The sequence below is a fragment of the Parasteatoda tepidariorum genome, chromosome 3, assembly GCF_043381705.1.
Source record: "Parasteatoda tepidariorum isolate YZ-2023 chromosome 3, CAS_Ptep_4.0, whole genome shotgun sequence".
Lineage (NCBI taxonomy): Eukaryota > Metazoa > Arthropoda > Arachnida > Araneae > Theridiidae > Parasteatoda > Parasteatoda tepidariorum.
In genome coordinates, this window is record NC_092206.1 from 3,654,996 (window position 1) to 3,676,125 (window position 21,130).

The 21,130-nt window shown below is 32.8% G+C and overlaps 2 protein-coding genes across 4 annotated transcripts in view; one reads left to right on the plus strand and one right to left on the minus strand.

Moving 5' to 3' along the window:
- LOC107436532 (Krueppel-like factor 2) overlaps positions 1-21,130 on the plus strand; it is a 192,658-nt gene that overhangs the window by 42,585 nt on the left and 128,943 nt on the right. The gene's annotated exons all lie outside the window — the stretch shown is intronic.
- Positions 1-21,130, minus strand: part of LOC107436531 (dendritic arbor reduction protein 1) — a 53,375-nt gene that overhangs the window by 19,936 nt on the left and 12,309 nt on the right. Inside the window, exon 2 of the mRNA XM_016048293.3 lies at positions 14,918-16,383. Within this exon, the coding sequence (XP_015903779.1) occupies positions 15,112-16,383 (1,272 nt within the window). The 3' untranslated portion in view covers positions 14,918-15,111. The remainder of the gene's footprint in view (positions 1-14,917; positions 16,384-21,130) is intronic.

Consider the following 21,130-nt stretch of genomic DNA (forward strand, 5'->3'; position numbering starts at 1 on the left):
TAATTCTGATATTTAGTAATATTATGAGATGGAAGTTGTTATATCCATTAAAGTTTCTATACAAAATAAAAATATTTTGGTGTCAATATATTTTCCTTTTTTTGTTATTTTAGGATATAAAACATATTTTTCAAACTTTAATGAGCGTAGAACAAGTATTGCATTGTTTTATATTTTTTAAATGACTTATAATAATTTTAAAGAGCAAAACATTTTTTTAATTCAATATTTTTACTTTATTTAAGGCATTTTTTGCGCAATTTTTGCATTTTTAAGGGCATTTTTTGCCCTTTTTAAGGGCATTAGTGGAGATTTTTTAGGTCATCAAAATCCGGGCTCTAGTCATCACGCTGCAAGGCCTGTATATCTGTAATAGGAGACCATCTATTAACCCATTTTTTGTTGTTGTTTATTCTGCAACAGCTGTTTCATACCTTCCGACTCCAACCAGTGTCATGCACGATCGATTGTGTATTACAATTGTTGAATGATTATTTGTTTTGTATTGCATCAATGTCTGTACATATCGAATTTCATTAAAATCGGACCAGTAGGTCTGGAGATAATTGATCAAGTCTGCAAATTTTCTTTATTTTTTACACCAGTGTAGGTTATTAATTTGTTTCGTTTAAAAAGTTTTAGTTAACTTCAGTTTAAATTTTGAAGACTAGTTTTTTAGAGTTTTTTTCATGATATTTTGTTTGCTTGATACCATAATATATTGGCTGTTTGATACTCCTTACAATGATTTTTTGATTGCATAAGATTCTTTGACGATATTTTATCTGCATGAGATTACGACAATAATCAAACAGGATATGTCGTAGTTTTTTTTTTATTATATATTTATCAATGATAAAATCTATTTCGAAAAGACAAAATATTTTCAAAAAACGTCAATTATAAATCAGAAATAAAGGGTTTGCAAACATGAAACTAGATAAATCGAGAATATTCTCGAAATTTGTTCCATTGCCGATATTGTACTGTCCATCTTTGCTGATAATCAATTGTTTTCTAGTTCAAGACATATCTTATTTTATAACCGTCGTTTAACAACTGGCCCAATTTTCGGGTTTACGACTACTAATGTTCAACTACGTAGTCTTGTAATTTTGATCCCAATCCTGAAGACAAGGGAACTCCAGATCAAGTATTGTGAGAAATTTGCCTTCGTGAAGGACTTTTTGAAGGAATTAACCAGCCTTTCAGTTACATGGAGAGGAAGACCACGAGAGCCTCCCACGGTTAGCCTGACGGGATTCTAACCCATGATCCCTCTACCACTGAGGATATTTTACGCCAGCACTGTGATCAGAGCAAGCCGAATGTGGAATTCGTATCGACCAGCCATCGCCGGGATTCGAACTCGAAAGACACATCTTGCAATATTTCAGATTATACCAGCTTGCATTTAGATTTTTTTTTCTGTTGACTAATACCCTGATTTTTAAACTAATTGGTCTGGCATGATTTTTGTTTTAAAAACAACTCGTTAGTTCTGCGGTATTCAAGAATCAATTGTGGCCTATTTTAATCGATTAATTTCTACGATTACAATCTCTTATTTTATAACCGACACTGAACAGCAGATCTAGTTTTTGGATTTACAGCTATTAGTGCTCAATTCCGTATCTCAAACACAATCATGAAGACAAAGAAGCTCCTATGAGCCGTGATGGCTCAGGGGATAGAGCGTTCGCATCCCAATGAGATGAAACTGGTTCAAATCCCAGGGATGGCTGGTCGATACGAATTCGGCATAAGGCTCGCACCAACCACAGTGCTGACGTAAAAATATCCTCAGTGGTTGACGAATCATGGGATAGAATCCCCTTCCGCCAGGCTAATCTTGGGAGGTTTTTGTTGTTTTCCTCCCCATCTAAAGCAATTGCGGGTTAGTTCCATCAAAAAGTCCTCCACGAAGGCACATTTGTCCCAATGCTTGATCCAGGAGTTCCTTTGTCTTCTGGATTATTTCAAAACTACAAGGCTACGGAACATTAGTAGTAGTAAACAAAAAAAAATTGGGTCGGCTGTTCAACGACGGTTATAAATTATAATAAAAAGAGCTTCTATATCAAGCATTCAAAACTAACACGCATTTGCGTTACAAGTAAAGGGAAACTACGAAAACCTTCAATGGTTAGCTCGATGACCGCGGGATTCTAGTCCTTGATCCGTCTACCACCGAGGACAACTTACGATAGCACTGTGGCCAGTGCGAGACGGGAGCAAAATCTGAATCGAACTTTATTTACCTCATGGTAAGGTGCTCTATTCTTTGCTCTATTATTCACGCAAAATGATCCGAAATACATTAAGCAATCACTAACGAAAATTAGTCCATAAATAGCAATCCATAATTAGTGTATAAATAATATTCTTCTTTTTATAATTTGAAGTTTGTTGGAATTGCAAGCATAATTATTTTCATCCAAAAGTGACAAAAATGGCCAGCTATTTAATTTATAGACCTACTTTTATGTCGCATTATCCTAGTGCGTCATATACATTCAATAGCCGTTCTGTGGCGCTGTTGGAAGTTGATTTTTCGAAATAAAATGTCATAAAAATCTTCTCCTTTCAGTTAGACCTCCTGTATAACAGAGAGGATCAAACCACGTACAATTTTTCTTTAATGCTAAAAAAGTGAATTTTCGAACCGGGTTTTTTGAAAAACGATATTTTATACACTAAATGCCAAGTGAAAACAATTTCTCGCCCACTCATTATCAATTTAATAATATATTTTTAAAAGCGCTGAAAAAACACCTGCGTAAAAAAAAGACGAAGTAAAGTGAAGAGAGAGCGAAGATACAAAAAAAAAAAAGATTAACACAAAACTGCACCAAATGTGGCGAGCAAAACGCGTGGCGTTATACTAGTAATAATATACATTTTACTTTTTTTTTGTTCATTTGACGCTCTTTCATTTCCTAAACGCTAAATCCATTTCCTTCGCGCACGCAACTTGGGTGGTCTGTGAAAAAATAAAATGAAAGGATTAGAAAAAAAAGTGCTTTTAATTTTAAACTCTCAACACATTGCTAAAACTGCCACTTGGGGGGAATAATATTTCCTGAACTGTAAACAACTTTGAATGAATGACAAACTAAAACGGGGTTAGGGATTCACATTACTGTCATAATGCTTACTGTTAAGTTATTTCGTAGTCTCCATTCGCTTCTGCAATGTTTTTGATCAAATTGTTCTGATTGTAGAAAGGAAAGAAACACTGTAAAACACCAGAAATTTTAAATATCTATTAACATTTCATGCAAATCAGTAGGCCACAATCGGGTCCAAATGCAAATTATATTTACTTAGTTTTAACGCATGGAAAATTTGAACAGCCTCTGATCGGGTAACCTATGCATTTAAAAATGAATAAAATTTTATTTTCCTCTGTAGATTTGAAATCTGCTTTTGATTATTCGTACTCCAAATGCAAATAATAATCACTTGATTGTATTTAATGAAAAATTAAAAAATAAAACGGTCTACCATTTCCTCTCATCGAGTAACTTAAGTTTAAGACATTTATAAATGAATAACATTTTGTTGTTTCAATTTCCTTTGTAGATCTTGTGGGGTGAAGTCTAATGCAATTTATAAAACTTCATCGTTATAAATTCTTAGTTGTAATAATAATAATAAACAGACTTTTATTCTTTCTAATAAAACCTAATATAAGTTTAATGCGTTTATATTAAATGGATAATATTTTGCCATCCACTGTAATTGAATAAAATTTTTTGTAATGAATAACATTTTTGTAGTTTGATTTTTCCCATTATATTAGGAATTCACAATTGGCGAAATCAATCTGAAAGTGATCCCGCAATGGACTGATCGATAAGAACGGTTCCCAGCAGATCACCGAAGTCAAGCATCACTGGTTGCGGTCAGTGTGCGGGTGGGTGACCGCTTGGATCATTCTGCGTAGGGGGTGTGCTGTATTGGCCCTCGTTTAAACTGTTCTACCGTAAAGTGTTCGACTTCGCGCGCAGGACGTTGAGCTACCGAAGCAGGGGTGCTATCCCCTCTGCAGAGGATCGAAATTGTGATGGCATGTCATCGGATCATCCTCAGGGATGTTTTCCCAGACAGTCGCCAATAACCCATTGTGCAGCTCTAATTCGACGTAAATGAACTACAACAACAATCTGAAAGGGATACTAGAAACAAAAAAACAAAAACAAAAAGATGGGAAAAAAAGAACAACTATAGCTGGTTTTTGAGAGGGGTAATATTGGCTAATATTAATTATTTAGCTTTGCAGTCTAAGCAATAAACAACATAAAACAACAAACAGTCTAATATTAACTATATAAAAAAATTCGTGTGAGCCATGGATATGCCGAAAACAAACAAGAATAAAAAGATTTTCTTACCAGTTTTTATTTTTTTGTAGTTTTTACATAGTGTGTAAGCTCTCAGCCCTCGGCATATTCTTACCATTTTGGGGCCTAGCACCCCCTCTCCCACCTACTTATTCCCCCAATTTCCCTATTCCCTTTAGTATGTCGTAACAAATCCAACGAATCAGTTAATGTCGCTTCACGGCAACGCACCGAGATTCGCCTTATGTCCAGTGTTCTCAGCAATCGAATGAAAATCACGTCGGTTCTCATTGGTCAGATGAATCACGTGTATTTTTCCCACAACAGATATATTTGGTTGTAGCAAAAAAGATATTTGCTTAAAGGATTAAAAGATTTGTCTTTCTTATTAAGTTCTTGATTACTATTACAAATTAAATGCAGTTATCATATTACGCAACCTTTTTATGATTAACATATTGCAATCGATATCTAAACAAATGAAACATGTACTAAAAAATGTAAATAAGTTAGATTTACTTTTATAATAAGCTTTTTTTAAATCTAGTCAACGCACGCAATTAAAATGATGAACGCAAAATTTTAAAACTTCATTAGAAATTGACTTTTCGTACTATTACTTAAAGCATCCAAAAATTTAATGTAAATTTAAGAAACAAAATTGAAATTGATGTTGTGCCCGAGCAAAATGATAAAGTTTAAGATTTACCCTAATGAAATCGGAAACCTAATTTGTGGATGCAAAAGAATAAAACCTTTGTCCCTTAATCCTTCAATTAAGGTGTAACGATCTACTGACAAAATAATTACGAGACAAACATGGGAGTTGGTGAGCAATGCAATTATTATACATTGGAACCCCAAAGTAGTTAATTAAAAAAATTTATTTATAATAATTTCGCATATTAAGGAGACTTTTGAGTTATAATTTTGAACACTCCGTTGTCAGATAAAACAAATAAAGGTAATCGATAAAAATGTAAGCTGCCAACTTCATAGTGGCGTTACTTTTTGAACACAGTAGATTTACAAAACACCAATTTTGAGCTATGGATCTCATTCAAAAATAATCGTTTCATAGTTTGTAAACATTAAAAGAACACCCACTAAATTCAAATTTAATATTTTGTCTTAAAAACTAAAATGCTTAAAATTATATAAAAATAATAATTAAAAAAAATCTCGTACATAATTTTTTTTATCCTTATTTAATAAATAGTTGTTAATATTTATGTAATGCTTAGAACCAAATTTTTGATAAAAGATTTTTAAATTTTATGCATAGTTCTTTGATTTGGTTAAATAGTTCCCAAGAAATTACGAAGTACTTAAAAATTTACATAGTATTTACAGGCACTCTAACAAACTCTACAATAGCAGACGCTAATTTACGATTGTTCTCGTAATTAAATTCATCATGTATGGAATATTTTACTATATTTATTATAAGTACGTTTTGGAACGTATTATATGTAGTATAATATGTTCCGAATTGTGGTTACCCGCTATATCGTAAACGTCTAAAATCCTGTGTCAGTGAAAGACATCTTTTTTTCTCTGGAAAATGTAGACTTTATATCTAACTCTGTAATACTGTTATTTGACTTTTCATGAATAATTGAATGTGCAAATTGCACTAAATCATAGATGCCAACTGCTCCGGACACGCTAAAGTAATTAAAAAAACGGTAAATAACTACGAAGTAAATTTTGCAACTTTTTAAACTTTTGTTTTCTTTTTAAAAGGTATAGCAGGACATAACTACTATAAAGTGGTGAATTATATAAGCCTACGAATTATTTAGAAAGAGTGGAGGATAAAAATCTACAAAATTGAATTTATTAAACCAAGAATCACAATTGATAAACTACCACTTTAAAATATATATTTGCTGCCCGGAGCAAGTTGGCATCTCTGCTAAATGCCGGATTACAAAATTCAAATAAATGCGGAACAGCGAAATGCACAAACATGTGGAACAACAGAATACATAAACATTAGGAACAGAGTCGCAGTGGCTCAAGAAATAGAATGCTCGACATCCCAGGTTCGAATCTCAGGGATGTCTAGTCAATTCAAATTCTGCTCTCGGCTTGCAAAAACCGCAGTGTTGACATGAAATATCCTCAGTTTTGGAAGGATCATGGGTTAGAATACCTCAGTGTCGGGCTAACTGTCGGAGGTATTAGCGATTTTCCATTCCATACAACGCATATGATAATTAGATCCATCAAAAAATCCTCCACGAAGGCAAGCGTCTCACAATACTTGATCTCCATGTCTTCTGTGTTGGGTTCAAATTCACAAGGCTACGGTGTTGAACATTTTATATAATAACCGCCGTTGAAGAGCCGAACCAATTTTGGGTTTGCGACTACCAATGTTCAACTCCGTTGTCTTGTCATTTAGAACCCAATCTAGAAGACAAGGGAACTCCTGGATCAAGTATTAGAGGAAATTTGTCCTCGTGGAGTGCTTTTTGATGGAACTAACCCTCATTTGCGTTACATTTTAAGGAAAACCACGAAAACATCCCACGGTTAGCCTGGTGGCAAGGGGATTCTAACCCATGATCCGTCTACCACTGAGAATATTTCACGTTAGCACTGTGGTGGGTGCTGGCCGGATGCGGAATTCGTATCCACTAGCCATCGCTGGGATTCGAACCCGTTTCACCACATTGGAAGGCGAACGCTCTATACCCTGAGCCATCACGGCTCACAGGAGCTCCTTTGTCTTCATGATTGTGTTTAATATTTAAAAGATACGAAATTGCTGAAAAGAGTCAAAAGCTCTTTCGTTACGCAAATTAACTTTATGTCAGCACTGTGGTCGGTGCAAGCCGTCTACGAAATACGTTTCGATTAGCCATCGCTGGGATTCGAACCCAATTCACCACATTAGAAAGCGAGCGCTCTATCCCCTAAACTACCACTGAAGCCAAAATGATGGTTAAAATAAATTAAAACATGCGGGACAGCAAATTGCGCAATCAGGCTCAAAAACAGCAATCGGATTTACCAAATGTATAAACAAAGCGAGAGAATTTGTTCCCGCAAAAACAACATCCAAAGCAGTAATGAAAGATATCCCATTGCGTGATAAATTTGTCTACGAATGAGTAGAGGGGGGGGGGAATAAAAAAAAAAGGCAAACCAAAAAATCTATTTCAATTTAGCTCGTTATTTAATGGAAAGCCCGTCACTTTTCGAAAAAGTCTCGTCACAATAATTCTCCGCCATCTCCCCCCTCTTGACTCCCGTAGAAGAGGGGGATTCTCGTGAAGGTAGGCGCTGGAATATGTGGAATAATATATAAAGAGGAGACTTTTCGATGGAACATTTTTTTTTTTCCTTCTTCCTTCTTTTCTATCGGGTTCTAGATGAAAATGGAAAACGCGTTTTAAAAAATTCATAAGGTACGTCAGCGGTTTTACCCCAGAATCTCTCACAGTACGTCGAGATGACAATCATACTGCGCATGCGTTTAGTTGTGAAAAGATTGGACACAATGTAAGTTTAGTGGAGCGTTTGCCTGTCATAAACTGTACAAGTATTCGACAGGACATTTAATCAAGAATGGAATAAAAAGTATTGAAGCGTAGGAAAAGAGTGTTGGGAGATCAATTTCATTACTGTAATTTTTGCAGCCATTATTGGTTTAAGATTAAGGATGAATAATTTTTAAACTCAGTTTTTTAATATCGAACGGTTTTTAAATAAAAATAGAAAAAATAATAGGAATAAGATTTTTCGAAATTTTGAGATTAAGCGTAAAAACTGAAAATCATGGTTATATATTAATCTTAAGAGTTTTATTTATTTATTTTTCTTAATATTTTATACTTTTTAAGTTTTTTTTTTTTTTTTTNTTTTTTTTTTTTTTTTTTTTTTTTTTTTTTTTTTTTTTTTTTTTGTTGTTCAGTTTTTTGTTTTAAAAAAATTATGTTTATATTATTTAAATCACACTTAAAGATAAAATATGTTTAAGAAAGTATTCAAAAATTTTATTATAGTTTATGATGATTACGAAATTTATCACTTCAAGTAATATTATATGTGTATCACTTCAAATAATTTCATGAAAAACAATTAGAATCACAAATATTCTACTTTTTACTTCCTTACTTCTGGATTAAAAAAATACTGTTTACATATACGTGTTTACATAATATAACATACATAAAACAAAGGAAATTTTTTGTATTTCTCAGCTTTTTAATAAAAAAGCAGCACTGAAAAGTGTAACATACTTGAACTCGATACTATTTCATCGAAATAATTATCCACATAAATATGGGGATTATGAAATTTATCACTTCAAGTAATATCACGAAAAACAATTAGAATCACAAATATTCTACTATTTACTTCAAGATTTAAAAAAAACTTTAAAAAAAAACTGTTTATACGTATTTTTGTAAGAAATACATTATAACGATCTAACATACATGAAACAAAAGAATTTTTTTTTGTATATTTTAGCTTTATAATAAAAATATGGCACTTGAGAAGCGTAAAATACTTGAACTGGATTTCATCGAAATAATTATAGAAATATTTTAAGTCAAATAGATGTCAAATAAAAACTCATCCATCAAAAAAACTTTCACAAAAAATGTTAAATATTTATTCATTACTTGAGTCATTAAAATGTCGAATTTTAATAAGTTTAGCACTTGTGAAGAAATGATCTTTCGACAATGACAGCTTTCATCTATCAAAAGGTACCTCAGGATTGAATCGCGTTAGCATGTCTTATATACTAGTGAATTGATGTTTAATATTTGTAGTGGTAGTTAATCCACAGAAGCATTTCAAAAGTTTGAAATTATTTTTTACTATCAGGACCATAAATCGCCAACAAGTAGGTACAGCGCCAAATGCTCGTTTGTGCAAGTCATCGACTAACAATAATACACACAGGAGTATCAAATACGACAGCATCCTGATCATTAACGAACACAATAAATATCAAACACGGTAATACCGTAATCATTATCGATAACTATAATAATAAAATGAGATGATATTGCGTTCAATAAATCAAAATATCAAAAAGATAATATCGAGAATATTACATGCAAAGATAAATTATTGAATACGATCGATATTAATGTGAGAGTTAATAAATTTTATTTGTATAACGAGAATATCGACTTTAGTAAAATATGTACATGGATATCCATATAAATAAGTCGATTTGTAAAAATATCAAGATATATTTTTAATATCAATAATTTTTGGCGAAACATTTCGATATTTAAATTTGTACTAAACGGTAATATGGACTTTTGTTCATGTTGGCGACAAATCTGAAACCAGTTGCCAACATATGGCTAATCAAGCTACTTTTAAATAACATAATTGTAATAACATAATTGTAATGTAACATAAATGTAATTTTAAATAACATAATTTTTAAAATAATCCAGCTACTTTTAACAACATAATTGTAATAACATAATTGTTGTGTAACATAATTGTAATTTTAAATAACATGATTTTTAAAATAATCAAGCTACTTTTAAGTAACATAATCATAATTGTAGTGTAACATAATTGTAATTTTAAATAACATGATTTTTAAAATAATCAAACTACTTTTAAGTAACATAATCATAATTGTAGTGTAACATAATTGTAATTTTAAATAACATAATTTTTAAAATAATCAAGCTACTTTTAAGTAACATAATTGTAATAACATAATTGTAATTGTGGTGCTACACAATTGTAATTTTAAATAACATAATTTTTAAAATAAATAAGCTAATTTTAAGTAACATAATTGTAATTGTGGTGCTAGACAATTGTAATTTTAAATAACATAATTTTTAAAATAATCAAGCTACTTTAAAGTAACATAATTGTAATTGTAATGTAACATAATTGTAACTTTAAATAACATAATTTTTAAAATAATCAAGCTACTTTTAAGTAACATAATTGTAATTGTGGTGCTACACAATTGTAATTTTAAATAACATAATTTTTTAAATAATCAAGCTACTAACATAATTGTAACAAATATCTGTTCAACATTAAAAAACGATATCGGTGCGTTAAACCATAATACGTTATAAATATGCTGTAACCTTAATAATGTGTTAAATTCAACCATATTCTCGTAGAAGTGGAACCATACTGTCGTGTTATACAGCCCCAAATTATGGTGCAAAATTTAAATGAATTGTTAGACTACTAATCAAAGCAACAATGAAAGTTTTCAACTCACATTGGAGTTTTAATAGGAGATGTGGCGTGTATAAGTAATGAAACTCTACTCAATCGTTAAATTAAGAGGCAATATAAAAGCAATAAAAGTGAAAAAGCAGAGTCTATAACACTGATAAGTAAATAAAAAGAAAAAAATTAAAAATGTAGCAAATGAGGCGTTCTTATCCGATGTAATAGTGGGTGTTTTATTACCGGCTTTAAATCAAGCCGCCAAAGTGGTTTTTGGCCCCTGGTCTTCACAAGGCTTTCAAAGTCACGCTAGTTATAACCTTTGGTGCTTTACGTCGGCAGTTATAGTGTGAGCTGCAATTTGGTTTACGAACGTTAACCGAATCAAGTAAAAGAAAGTTTCACTTAGTAACCATAAGCTTTTGCTTTCGTTTTTTTTTTCTTTCTTTTTTTTTTGTTTAGTAAACAAAAAGGTGTTGAGTTAGTTACTTTTATCGACTTTCAAAAAATTTTAAGAGTCGTCGGTTGTAAAGTGAAGCTTAGAATTACTAAAAACAATACATTAAAGGAAGAAAAATTGAACATTTCGAATTAATTTCCACATATGACTTCCTTGATTTCTTTGAAGAAATTAACGAATTATATGTTTTATAACCGTCGTTGAACAGCCGACCCAAATTTGGGTTTACAACTACTAATGTTCAACTCTATGGCCTTGTAATTTTGAACACAATCCGGAAGACAAGGGAACTCCTGGATCAAGTATTGGGGAAAAATTTGCCTTCGTGGAGGACTTTATTGATGAAACTAACCCGCATTTGCGTTACATGGAGAGGAAAGACCACAAGAACCTCCCACGGTTAGCCTGACGGCAAGAGGACTCTAACCCATGATCCGTTTACCACTAAGGATATTTCACATCAGCGCTGTGGTCATTGCAAGCCGGATGCCGAATTCGTATCGACTCGCCTTCACTGGGATTGGAACCGGGTTCGCCTCATTGGAAGACGAACGCTCTATCCCCTGAGCCATCGCGGTTCAATGAATTATATAATAAAATTTCTTTCGATCTTTCATAGTGTAGAAAAACTGGAAAAACAAAAATCTCAAAAAACAAACTACGCTGTTGGTTTATTAAGCCCAGTGGTGTGAAGTAGCGCACTACAAATAATGAAACAACTGTAGTCGCTACCTTTTTTCGTAGTTTACGGTGTAGTGTGCGATTTTTTTAAAAAAAAGTAGTGTACTGAGTAGTACGACACAAAAAAAAACAGCATTTTGTAGCGATTCCTGAAAACTACTTTTAGCGTTAGTTTAGTAAGGAAACACGACTCTAGTGCTACTAATCTTTTCGAATTGGATGGGTAGGAATCTTCTCGGGTTCGTCAATCGATGTGATGACCCTGTGACTGGGTATAGCTGAGCGTGAGCAGGAATGACGTATTTAGAACCATGTATAACTAATATTTGATCAAGCCAATGATAAAAATAGATAATTAATCATTTTGGTCACACTCTCACGAATGAATGTACACTCATAAAACGATGTTATTTCAGAGCGTATTGTCGTTGTACTTAATTCCTTGAAGGAAATATAAAAGCATTAAAGAATTTAAAAAATTATAAGTATTTGATAATTTTGCATTTTTAAATTAAATATAAAGTCATAAAAAATTGAAAGTTAAATGAACAAATTCAAAAGAAAAAAAATTTTTTTTTGAATAACAAACAGGCTCATGTAAAAATATAAATAAATATTCTTAATTGTTCCTTTATATTAAATGTAAGCAGATTGCGTATTCAAAACCATTTTGAACATAGGTGGAAATTAAATTCTAAAGCAAAATTCGCCTCCTTAAAGTAGTGAACTAATTTCGAAAGTAGTTTGTAGTCGTTACATTTTAAGAGAAAGCAGTTGTAGTTAATTGCATTTGCAACAAAGTAGTTAGATCTAACTCCAAAAATAATATAACTTTTCCGACCAACTGATTAGGTCATGCCTCTCCCGACCGAGCTTAACTATCGCAGGGGTGGAGTATCGCAGGGGTGGTATTTGAAATATAAAGCGTGCAGAATTATAAATTCTCTATTGATTTTTTCTTTCTTTTGGGCAAATTATCCTAATACAATTTTGCAATCAACAGTTTTTGATTAATCGTTAAATAATTTGCAAAGGCTTGTTCATGGATATTTCATAAGTAGGTAGGTTCTTTATTTACGTCGTACTAGAGCTGCACAATGGGCTATCAGCGACGGTCTGGGAAACATCCCTGAGGATGATCCGAAGACAAGCCATCGCAATTTTGATCCTCTGTAGAGAAAATGGCTCCCTCGCTTTAGTAGTCCGATGAACTGAGCGCGATGTCGAACACTTTACGGTACATCAGTTTAACGAGGACCGATACCGCACACCNAGGCAGTTTCTTTTGATAAATGTGAAATACAAGACCGTCACCCAATCACAATTTGAAATATAAAGCGTGCAGAGTTATAAATTCTCTATTAATTTTTTTCTTCTTTTGGACAAATTATCCTAATACAATTTTGCAATCAACAGTTTTTGATAAGTCGTTAAATATTTTACAAAGGCCTGTTCATGGATATTTCATAAGTAGGTAGGTTCTTTATTTACCTCGCACTAGAGCTGCACAATGGGCTATTGGCGACGGTCTGGGAAACATCCCTGAGGATGATCCGAAGACATGCCATCACAATTTTGATCCTCAGCAGAGGGGATGGCTCCTCCGCTCTAGTAGCCCAACGACCTGCGCGCGATGTCGAGCACTTTACGGTACAACAGTTTAACGAGGACCGATACAGTGAACCCTTGGTCCCTACGCAGGCTGATCAAAGTGGCCAACCACCCGCTTACTGACCCATAAGTATATTTGTTTTTATGCAATTAATGTTAAAATATTTTTTCAGCGTCATCAAAATCGGTTTTCGTTAATTTTAACAGCAATAATAAATGTAAATTCTAAGAAACGCAGCTTTAAATTATTTAAGCAAAAACACAAATCGCATTTTTTTACTGCTTTTTAAGTTTTGAAGAAAATTTCATAAAAGTTTTAAAAATTATCAAGCACTATTTCTCCACGTCTGATACCCTTTATTTTCTGCATTTTTTTGAAAGTTATTCTTATGACAAATAATATTATATCATCAAGCATTAGTTAAATACACAAATTACCAAGCTAACACAAATTAAAAATTCAACCTAAAACCTAGACATTAAGGTTAGAGGTCTCTTAATAGACAGATAATACTACTAAATGGTAACAAAACTAACGACTACAAACTAAAGGGGGGGAAAACAGTGACCTTGAAAGTTCATAATTAACAAAGCGTAATATTGACTTGTCTTAGGAAATCGGAATTGGAAAATGTAAATTTATATGAACTGTTTCGGGAGTAATCATGATGAAACTTAAATGCATCCTGTCTTAGAAAGTCAGAATTGGAAACCATAAATTACGGGATTTTTCTTAGCGTTGAGCACCTTTAATGGTCTACACAATGTTTAAACCAAATAATTAGCTATGGAAAATGAAGTTTACATTTCACCACGTGATGGCTATAAGTACTAATATGTTTTACGATCCGTTGATGGACTAACATAATACTGATGGTAACCAATAATAATTCCATCATGAACCATTATATTTTTTGATGGTGACCAACATAAATAACTATTACCTCAGTGTAGGAATTCGGACTGATTTATGATGGTTCAACATAGGAATAGCAACTTGTTTTGATGGTTTGTTCATGCTAAACCGTCACGAATTTCTATCATAGTATCTTAATCAAATGTTGGAACGATCATGAACAACCATTATCCCGATGTGGGAATTCAGACTGATTTATGGTGGTTCAACATAAAAAAAAAAAAATAATTTTGATGGTATATTCCTGTGAACCAACAAAAATTCCCATGCATGGAAATGTATAGTTGGAACCATCACGGATCATCATGGATTGTTGGTCTATGAGAGTCAAACTTCTCTTGATGGTTAACCATCGTAGTATTTAAGTAGCATGCACCATCATGGCATGATGGAAGCTTGTTGACATATCAAAAACCATGAACATGTAATGGAAAATGTTGGATGATGATTGACCATCATGAATCACACTGAAACCAACATAAACCATCAAAGGTTTATGATGGAACCATCAAGAATTTCGACTCTGGGAGAATCGCTGAGCTTAAACAATTTCTAAATTGCTTAGTTATTATTAAATATTTTGCTTAGCTTAATTGTAACGAATTGATGCGAAATAAAATGCAAAAGTAATAAGTTCAGTAAGAATTATTTTTCAAAGACCATCTAAAAAAAATTGGCAATCAAAATGAGTTAATTAAAAGATGAGAAACTTACCTACATACTTCGGTGCCAACAAAGTATTCAGAAATCATTTGGCGACGGCCTTGCAGCAAAAAATCGATATGTTGTTGTAAGCCAAATTTTAAGAGGGGGAAAAAGAGAGAAATTCAAAGAAATGAGGAAAATTCAGCAAAGACCTCCACCTTTTTATATTTTTTTTTAAATACTCTTATAGTGTCTACTTCAAATCATACAATTTCAGAGTGTCTTTTCATATGCAGTGATAGATGATCTGATCTAGAAAATGCCCTCTCGCACAACCTGCACTGGAAAGGTCTGTCGCCCGTGTGTTTCCTGTAATGTCTCGTCAGTTCGTCAGACCTCGCAAATTTCCAACCGCACCCTTTCCAATTACACTGATAAGGCTTCTCGCCCGTGTGAGTTCTTAAGTGAGCTTTTAAGTGAGAACTTTTCGAATAAGTCTTGGAACAACCCGGGTACGAACAGGTGTGTATGGTCACCTTCTTAGGTCCTCTGGACCTTCTACCTCTTCTGGGTTTAGTGGGTGGTGGAGGTTGTGGTACAACGCCAGCACCTAAAGTTTGTTCGATTCCTACTCCAACCGAATTCGGTAGCACGGTCATCCCCGTGGTTCCTCCGCGACCTGAAAGCAAGTCCATGAGGTGAGGTGACGTTGGTGGGGTGACCATCCTTCCTTGTGGGGTGAAAGACGTTGAAAATGGGGATTGCAAAGTGTGATTATTGGGCATGCTATTAGAACGTCCCGACTGTATCCTCTGCATTTGAGCGTTATTGAAGTAAGCGTCATACTGGTTCTGTTGGTATCTCATGACGTTGCTATCAGGGGTTGTCGGAGGCGAAGAATGACTAGCTAAAACGGGTGAGGAGTAATTGTTCCACGACGGCATCAGGTAATTATTGCTGCCCACGGTATTATTCGAAGGATTATTGAAAAAACCACTGTTTGCCATCACGTCAGGTTTAATGTCCACAATGGAAGACCCGTATCTGAGTTGTTGGTTCGACGCCGTCTGGTAATCTTGAGCACCAAACATCGCGACTTGTTCCGGAGTGTGGTGTTCGATGGGGGTATTACCCATCAAACCCAGATCATACTTCGAAGTACTTGGTAAAATGTTCGATGGCTCTTCACTGTACAAAGTCTTTGGCGAAGAATCGTAAACTAAGCCCAGGTCCCTGTCCAGGCGTAATGTGTTGGCGTCACCCATTCTCTTTTGAGCCTGATGAATCTGGTGAAAGGGTTGCGTTTGAGATGAAAAGTTTGGCGACAGTGGTTGGCTGTATTGAGGACAACGACGTTGTCCACTGTTGTTGCCCGGGCTTGGCAAGTGAATGGACGATAAACTACCACCCCCGCTGTCATCCGTCATTGGTGTAAAAGAACTCTGATTGGAGGAAACCGGGCGAATATCCGTGTAGTTTGATGACGTCGTTAGAGTCAAATCTCCCAGCAAAACACTTTCAATATCTTGCCACATCTGCAAATAAAATAAAAAAACATTATTTATAATCCGTAGTACATACATGCAAATATTTTTCCATTAATGAATGAATGCAATGAACATGCAACTATTTACATGCAAATGTATGCAACAATAGTTATAATATACATGCAACGATTTTTATTTATTTATATTTCCTTGAAAAAACAGGCTTAATAGCTATCAGGTTTGTTTAGAAGACACGAAAGTTACTAAGGGGTCGCCCCCTGACTATATGCCAAGCCTCTATTGTTTTTAGATTACTTCATTTGCACGTTGGATAATTATTTATTTTAGTCTGCTTTTGTGTATATGCTGCTACCCTTTTCGAAATGAAGTTTTTAAATTATGTTACTTATTCATGCTATGAACCTTTTGATTGATGTACATTTTATTTAATTAAGGTACATCATGATTTTATTTATTTACATTTCAGTACTACTTAGAAAGCACACTATAAAAAACATATTAGTCATAAGATGTATAAAAAAAACAGTTCAGAAAATGAATAAAAGAGCATACCCAAGACAAAATTCTTGAAGGTACCATCGAAGAATTTTGATGGTTAATGTTGGTTTCAGAAAGATTCTTGATGGTCCAACATCTGTTGATGGTCACCACCATACAACAATTTTCCTCTAGCTTTGATGGTCCCACAAATTTCAATCATTACGAAATAAAAATTTTGCTTTTGTGTTTTGATGATAAATTATCAAGCAATGTTTGATCTTTGATGGACCAATATAAAAAATCATATTTTGATGGCAGAGGTTGTTTTACTAGTATGATGATCAACCAACAAGTTTTTTATTGTTGGATCAACAACAACCATCAAAATATGATGGAAGATGCTGTATGGCTACTTTTATCCTCCACCAACAAGATTTGTTTATTAATGTTGTACTAACAACCATTTTAATATGATGGAAGATATTGTTTTACTAATATAATGGTTCAACCATCACGTTATGCTTAGTATTGTTGGACCAACAGCAACCATCAAATTAAGATGGAACATGTTGTTTTTCTACTATGATGGTTCAACCATCATGCTATGCTTGTTGTTGGACCAATAACAACCATCAAAATAAGTGACGAAGTGGGTAACAATGGAGGTATTACACAAGAGTTAAAAAATAATTAGATTATTTACTCCAATTAGCAACGTATGTTGCTAGACTCGTGTTAGCAAGATTTCTGTCAAATCTCAATTGATAAAACACACCTCTTTCCTGCGTTAATTATAAAGCGCCATTAAAGCTAAAACGTGGCTATGAAGTGTGTTACCTACATAAATTAATAAGCAAAGTTTTAAAAAATGCAACTCGAGTCTGTTAATTTCTTACACTCTTCATTTTTGCCACTGTTTCAAATCTTTGTTGCCAACAAGGGAAACGAAGTATATACACTATAAGAATATTCTATGTATTTTACAGCTGAACTTGCTGAAAACAGGAAGTATATAAATTTACAAAATTACTGCTTTAAACAATACTGTGACTTTTTCATCAAACTGACGTACAATCCACAACGCGTTGTTACTGACAATGCGCAATAATGCAGTGAAGGAGCAAAAACTTCCCAAAACTTTGCTGTGAGTTCTACATCAGTCTGCAGTAATATTCAAAACAGTAAATTTTCCGTAAATTTTACAGCATCTGCTGACAGTCGCAGTGTTAGTAACTTTTGCTATAAGATGCTAATGTTTTTCTTTCTTTTTTTTTTTTTGCGTTGTGTGTGCTGTAAAAGATACATTTTTAGAATGCATAATCGTATTTTGCGGTGTATATCAAAAGGTTTCTTTCAGCCTAAATTTTTTTTTGCATGGAATCAGAAAATTTTTGAAGCATTGACTTGAAAGAATGTTTTCATTCATCATATAAGAATATATCATTGACTTGAATATAACATTGACTCTTCTGTGAACAGATTAATTTCGAATTAAAAATATTGGAATTTACAAAAAAGAATTTTTCTCTTACCTTGTAATGATTTTAAAAAAAAAATTTAAGAAAAACTTTTAACAAAAACAATTCATTCAAACAATTCAAAACACAAAAAAATTTTTGTGACTAGAATTTTTTATTTATCAATTTGGCGACGAAAAATCAAACCAGATTTCTTCAAGAGAAAATCAAATATTAATCAAAAATTTTACTCTTCCCTTCGGTTTTAGTGTTCTGTATACTAATCATCAACATTATTTAATTAATAATGGGACACCTGCAAGTGACCTGGGGCTGGTACCTCGATCCTGATTGGCTGTTGAAACGTGACATTTGTTTATGTTAGCAACTGTTCTTTCCATTCTATTTCGAGTAAGCAAAGCCCGTCAAGTATCAATTTTCTTAAATGACGTATTTTAAATTGTTTTACAAAGATTCGTTCACTATATATTTACACAGATACCTAACACAAAGACGGGCACAAAGTCACGTGGAACATAAACAAACTAATTATGCATCGAAGTTGCNTTTATTCAAACCATTCAAAACACAAAAAAATTTTTGTGATTAGAATTTTTTATTTATCAATTTGGCGACAAAAAATCAAACCAGGTTTCTTCAAGAGAAAATCAAATATTAATCAAAAATTTTAATCTTCCCTTCGGTTTTACTGTTCTGTATACTAATCATCAACATTATTTAATTAATAATGGGACACCTGCAAGTGACCTGGAGCTGGTACCTCGATCCTGATTGGCTGGTGAAACGTGACATTTGTTTATGTTAGCAACTGTTCTTTCCATTCTATTTCGAGTAAGCCGAGCCCGTCAAGTATAAATTTTCTTAAATGACGTATTTTAAATTGTTTTACAAAGATTCTTTCACTATATATTTACACAGATACTTAACACAAAGACAGATACGAAGCCATGTTGAACATAAACAAACTAATTATGTATCGAAGTTGCCAGGTACACGAAGTTAAATATACAACGGTTGCAATAAAATACATAAACAAATAATTAAAATTACTAAACAAATAGTTAAGTAAAAGAAATAGACGAGAAAGAATTATAATTCAACGAATTCGATGTAAGATACGGCTTTATATTTAATTAACTTCACGTTAATTAACATTCTAACTTAGCTCAACTTTTATACACCATTTTACTGATTAAGATTAGCTGGCGCTGACGTCATAGGTCACATGTGTGGGTATGGGAGGTCTTCTTGAAAAGTAAAAACCCGATTCTCAGAGTCCTAAATATTTGGTTATCTGATACATTATTATTATACTTAAAATTAAAATTACTATTTTTCTGATTGATGTTTCCATGATTTATAGCACCATAAAATTTAGCATTATATTGCCTTTATCATCAATTTTCATCAACTTGTTAAATTCCACTTTAAGCAGCGAAGATAATTTTTTTTATTACGATTGTATTGACCATGAGCTTCATTTATCCACTTATGCTCCGAAGTCCAGTAAATTCGAAATAAAATATTTTAAAATTAAAACTAACCTTTAGGTTTTACAATGGTAATTTCTGTATTTTTTAGCCTTTCTCGTCGATTTTCATAATTTAGTCAAAAATTGTTTACAAAGTTGAAAAGTGACTTGATACTCATCGTATTAAGCGGAAATACAAACCTATTACCCTTATTAATGAAAGGAAATGTGAAGTAAATTTAGCATATTTTTTTAAATAATAATAGTTTTAATCTTTTTTCATATTTAGAATAACCTTTTTAATAATACCGTCGGACTTCTATTTCACGAAATTCGCTAAATAGAAAATCACCTTTTGAAATACTTAAACAACACAAAGCAGGTTTTAAATTCATAAGCACTAGTTATAATTAAAATAGCAATTGATACAACTTTACTTAGTAAACTAATATCTACTATTTATTTTATAAATCTTAACCATAAAAGAAATCTGCATGGAAAGCAAGAATAAAGCAAAACATTATTAAAAGTTACACTATCATGCTACATACGTTTTCAACTAAAAAAGCTAAATTTATGTATAAAATTATAGCTACATTTATTATAAAAATAGTTTTAAACATACTACATGCATTCCACTTACATTACCACATGCGTTCTTAAGTTTAATTGCTACTGATAAAATCCGTTAGTTTTTCTTTTGAAATGCAAACAAAAAAGGAAAAGGGATTTTACTGCTTTCTCTAAAAAAAATTAAGTGGCTTCGAAAATCAATTCAAGATCAATTTCCCCATAAAATGCGTTAACGAGTTTGAAATATTCTCAAAAAATTTTTGCTTAATAGAAAATTCACTTCGCTGTTTGGAAGTTGTTTTACGAATTAATTTCCAAAATGTTCTTAGTTCCTTGAAAAACATCGCAGAAAAGAGAACTTCGCAAAATGGAAGTTCGTTAAATAGAAGTCCGACTGCAGTTTAAATCTTTTACGTTTTTAGCATTTTTTTTTTTAAAATAATAGTTTTAATCTTTTACAAGTATAGATATTTTGTTTTTACGTAAAGGATACTTCCAAATTACTTGTAAAAATAGGCTTAACTTATTTAAGAGGATTATTTTATTTCGAGTGGTGGCAACATCACCTGAAAATGAGTTCATTGAAGCTCGATATCAAAAGCGTGATGAATGCTGACCGGAAACATAAAGAACCATTTTTTTAGACATTGATGAGACCACGCGTGGGTGGCACAGAAGTCTTCAATACAACATGACGAGTTTTTCTTTTTTTTCTTACAGCTGAGGAGAAATAAAAAAAAAGAACTACCTGCATCAAAAACGGGTCCCTTAT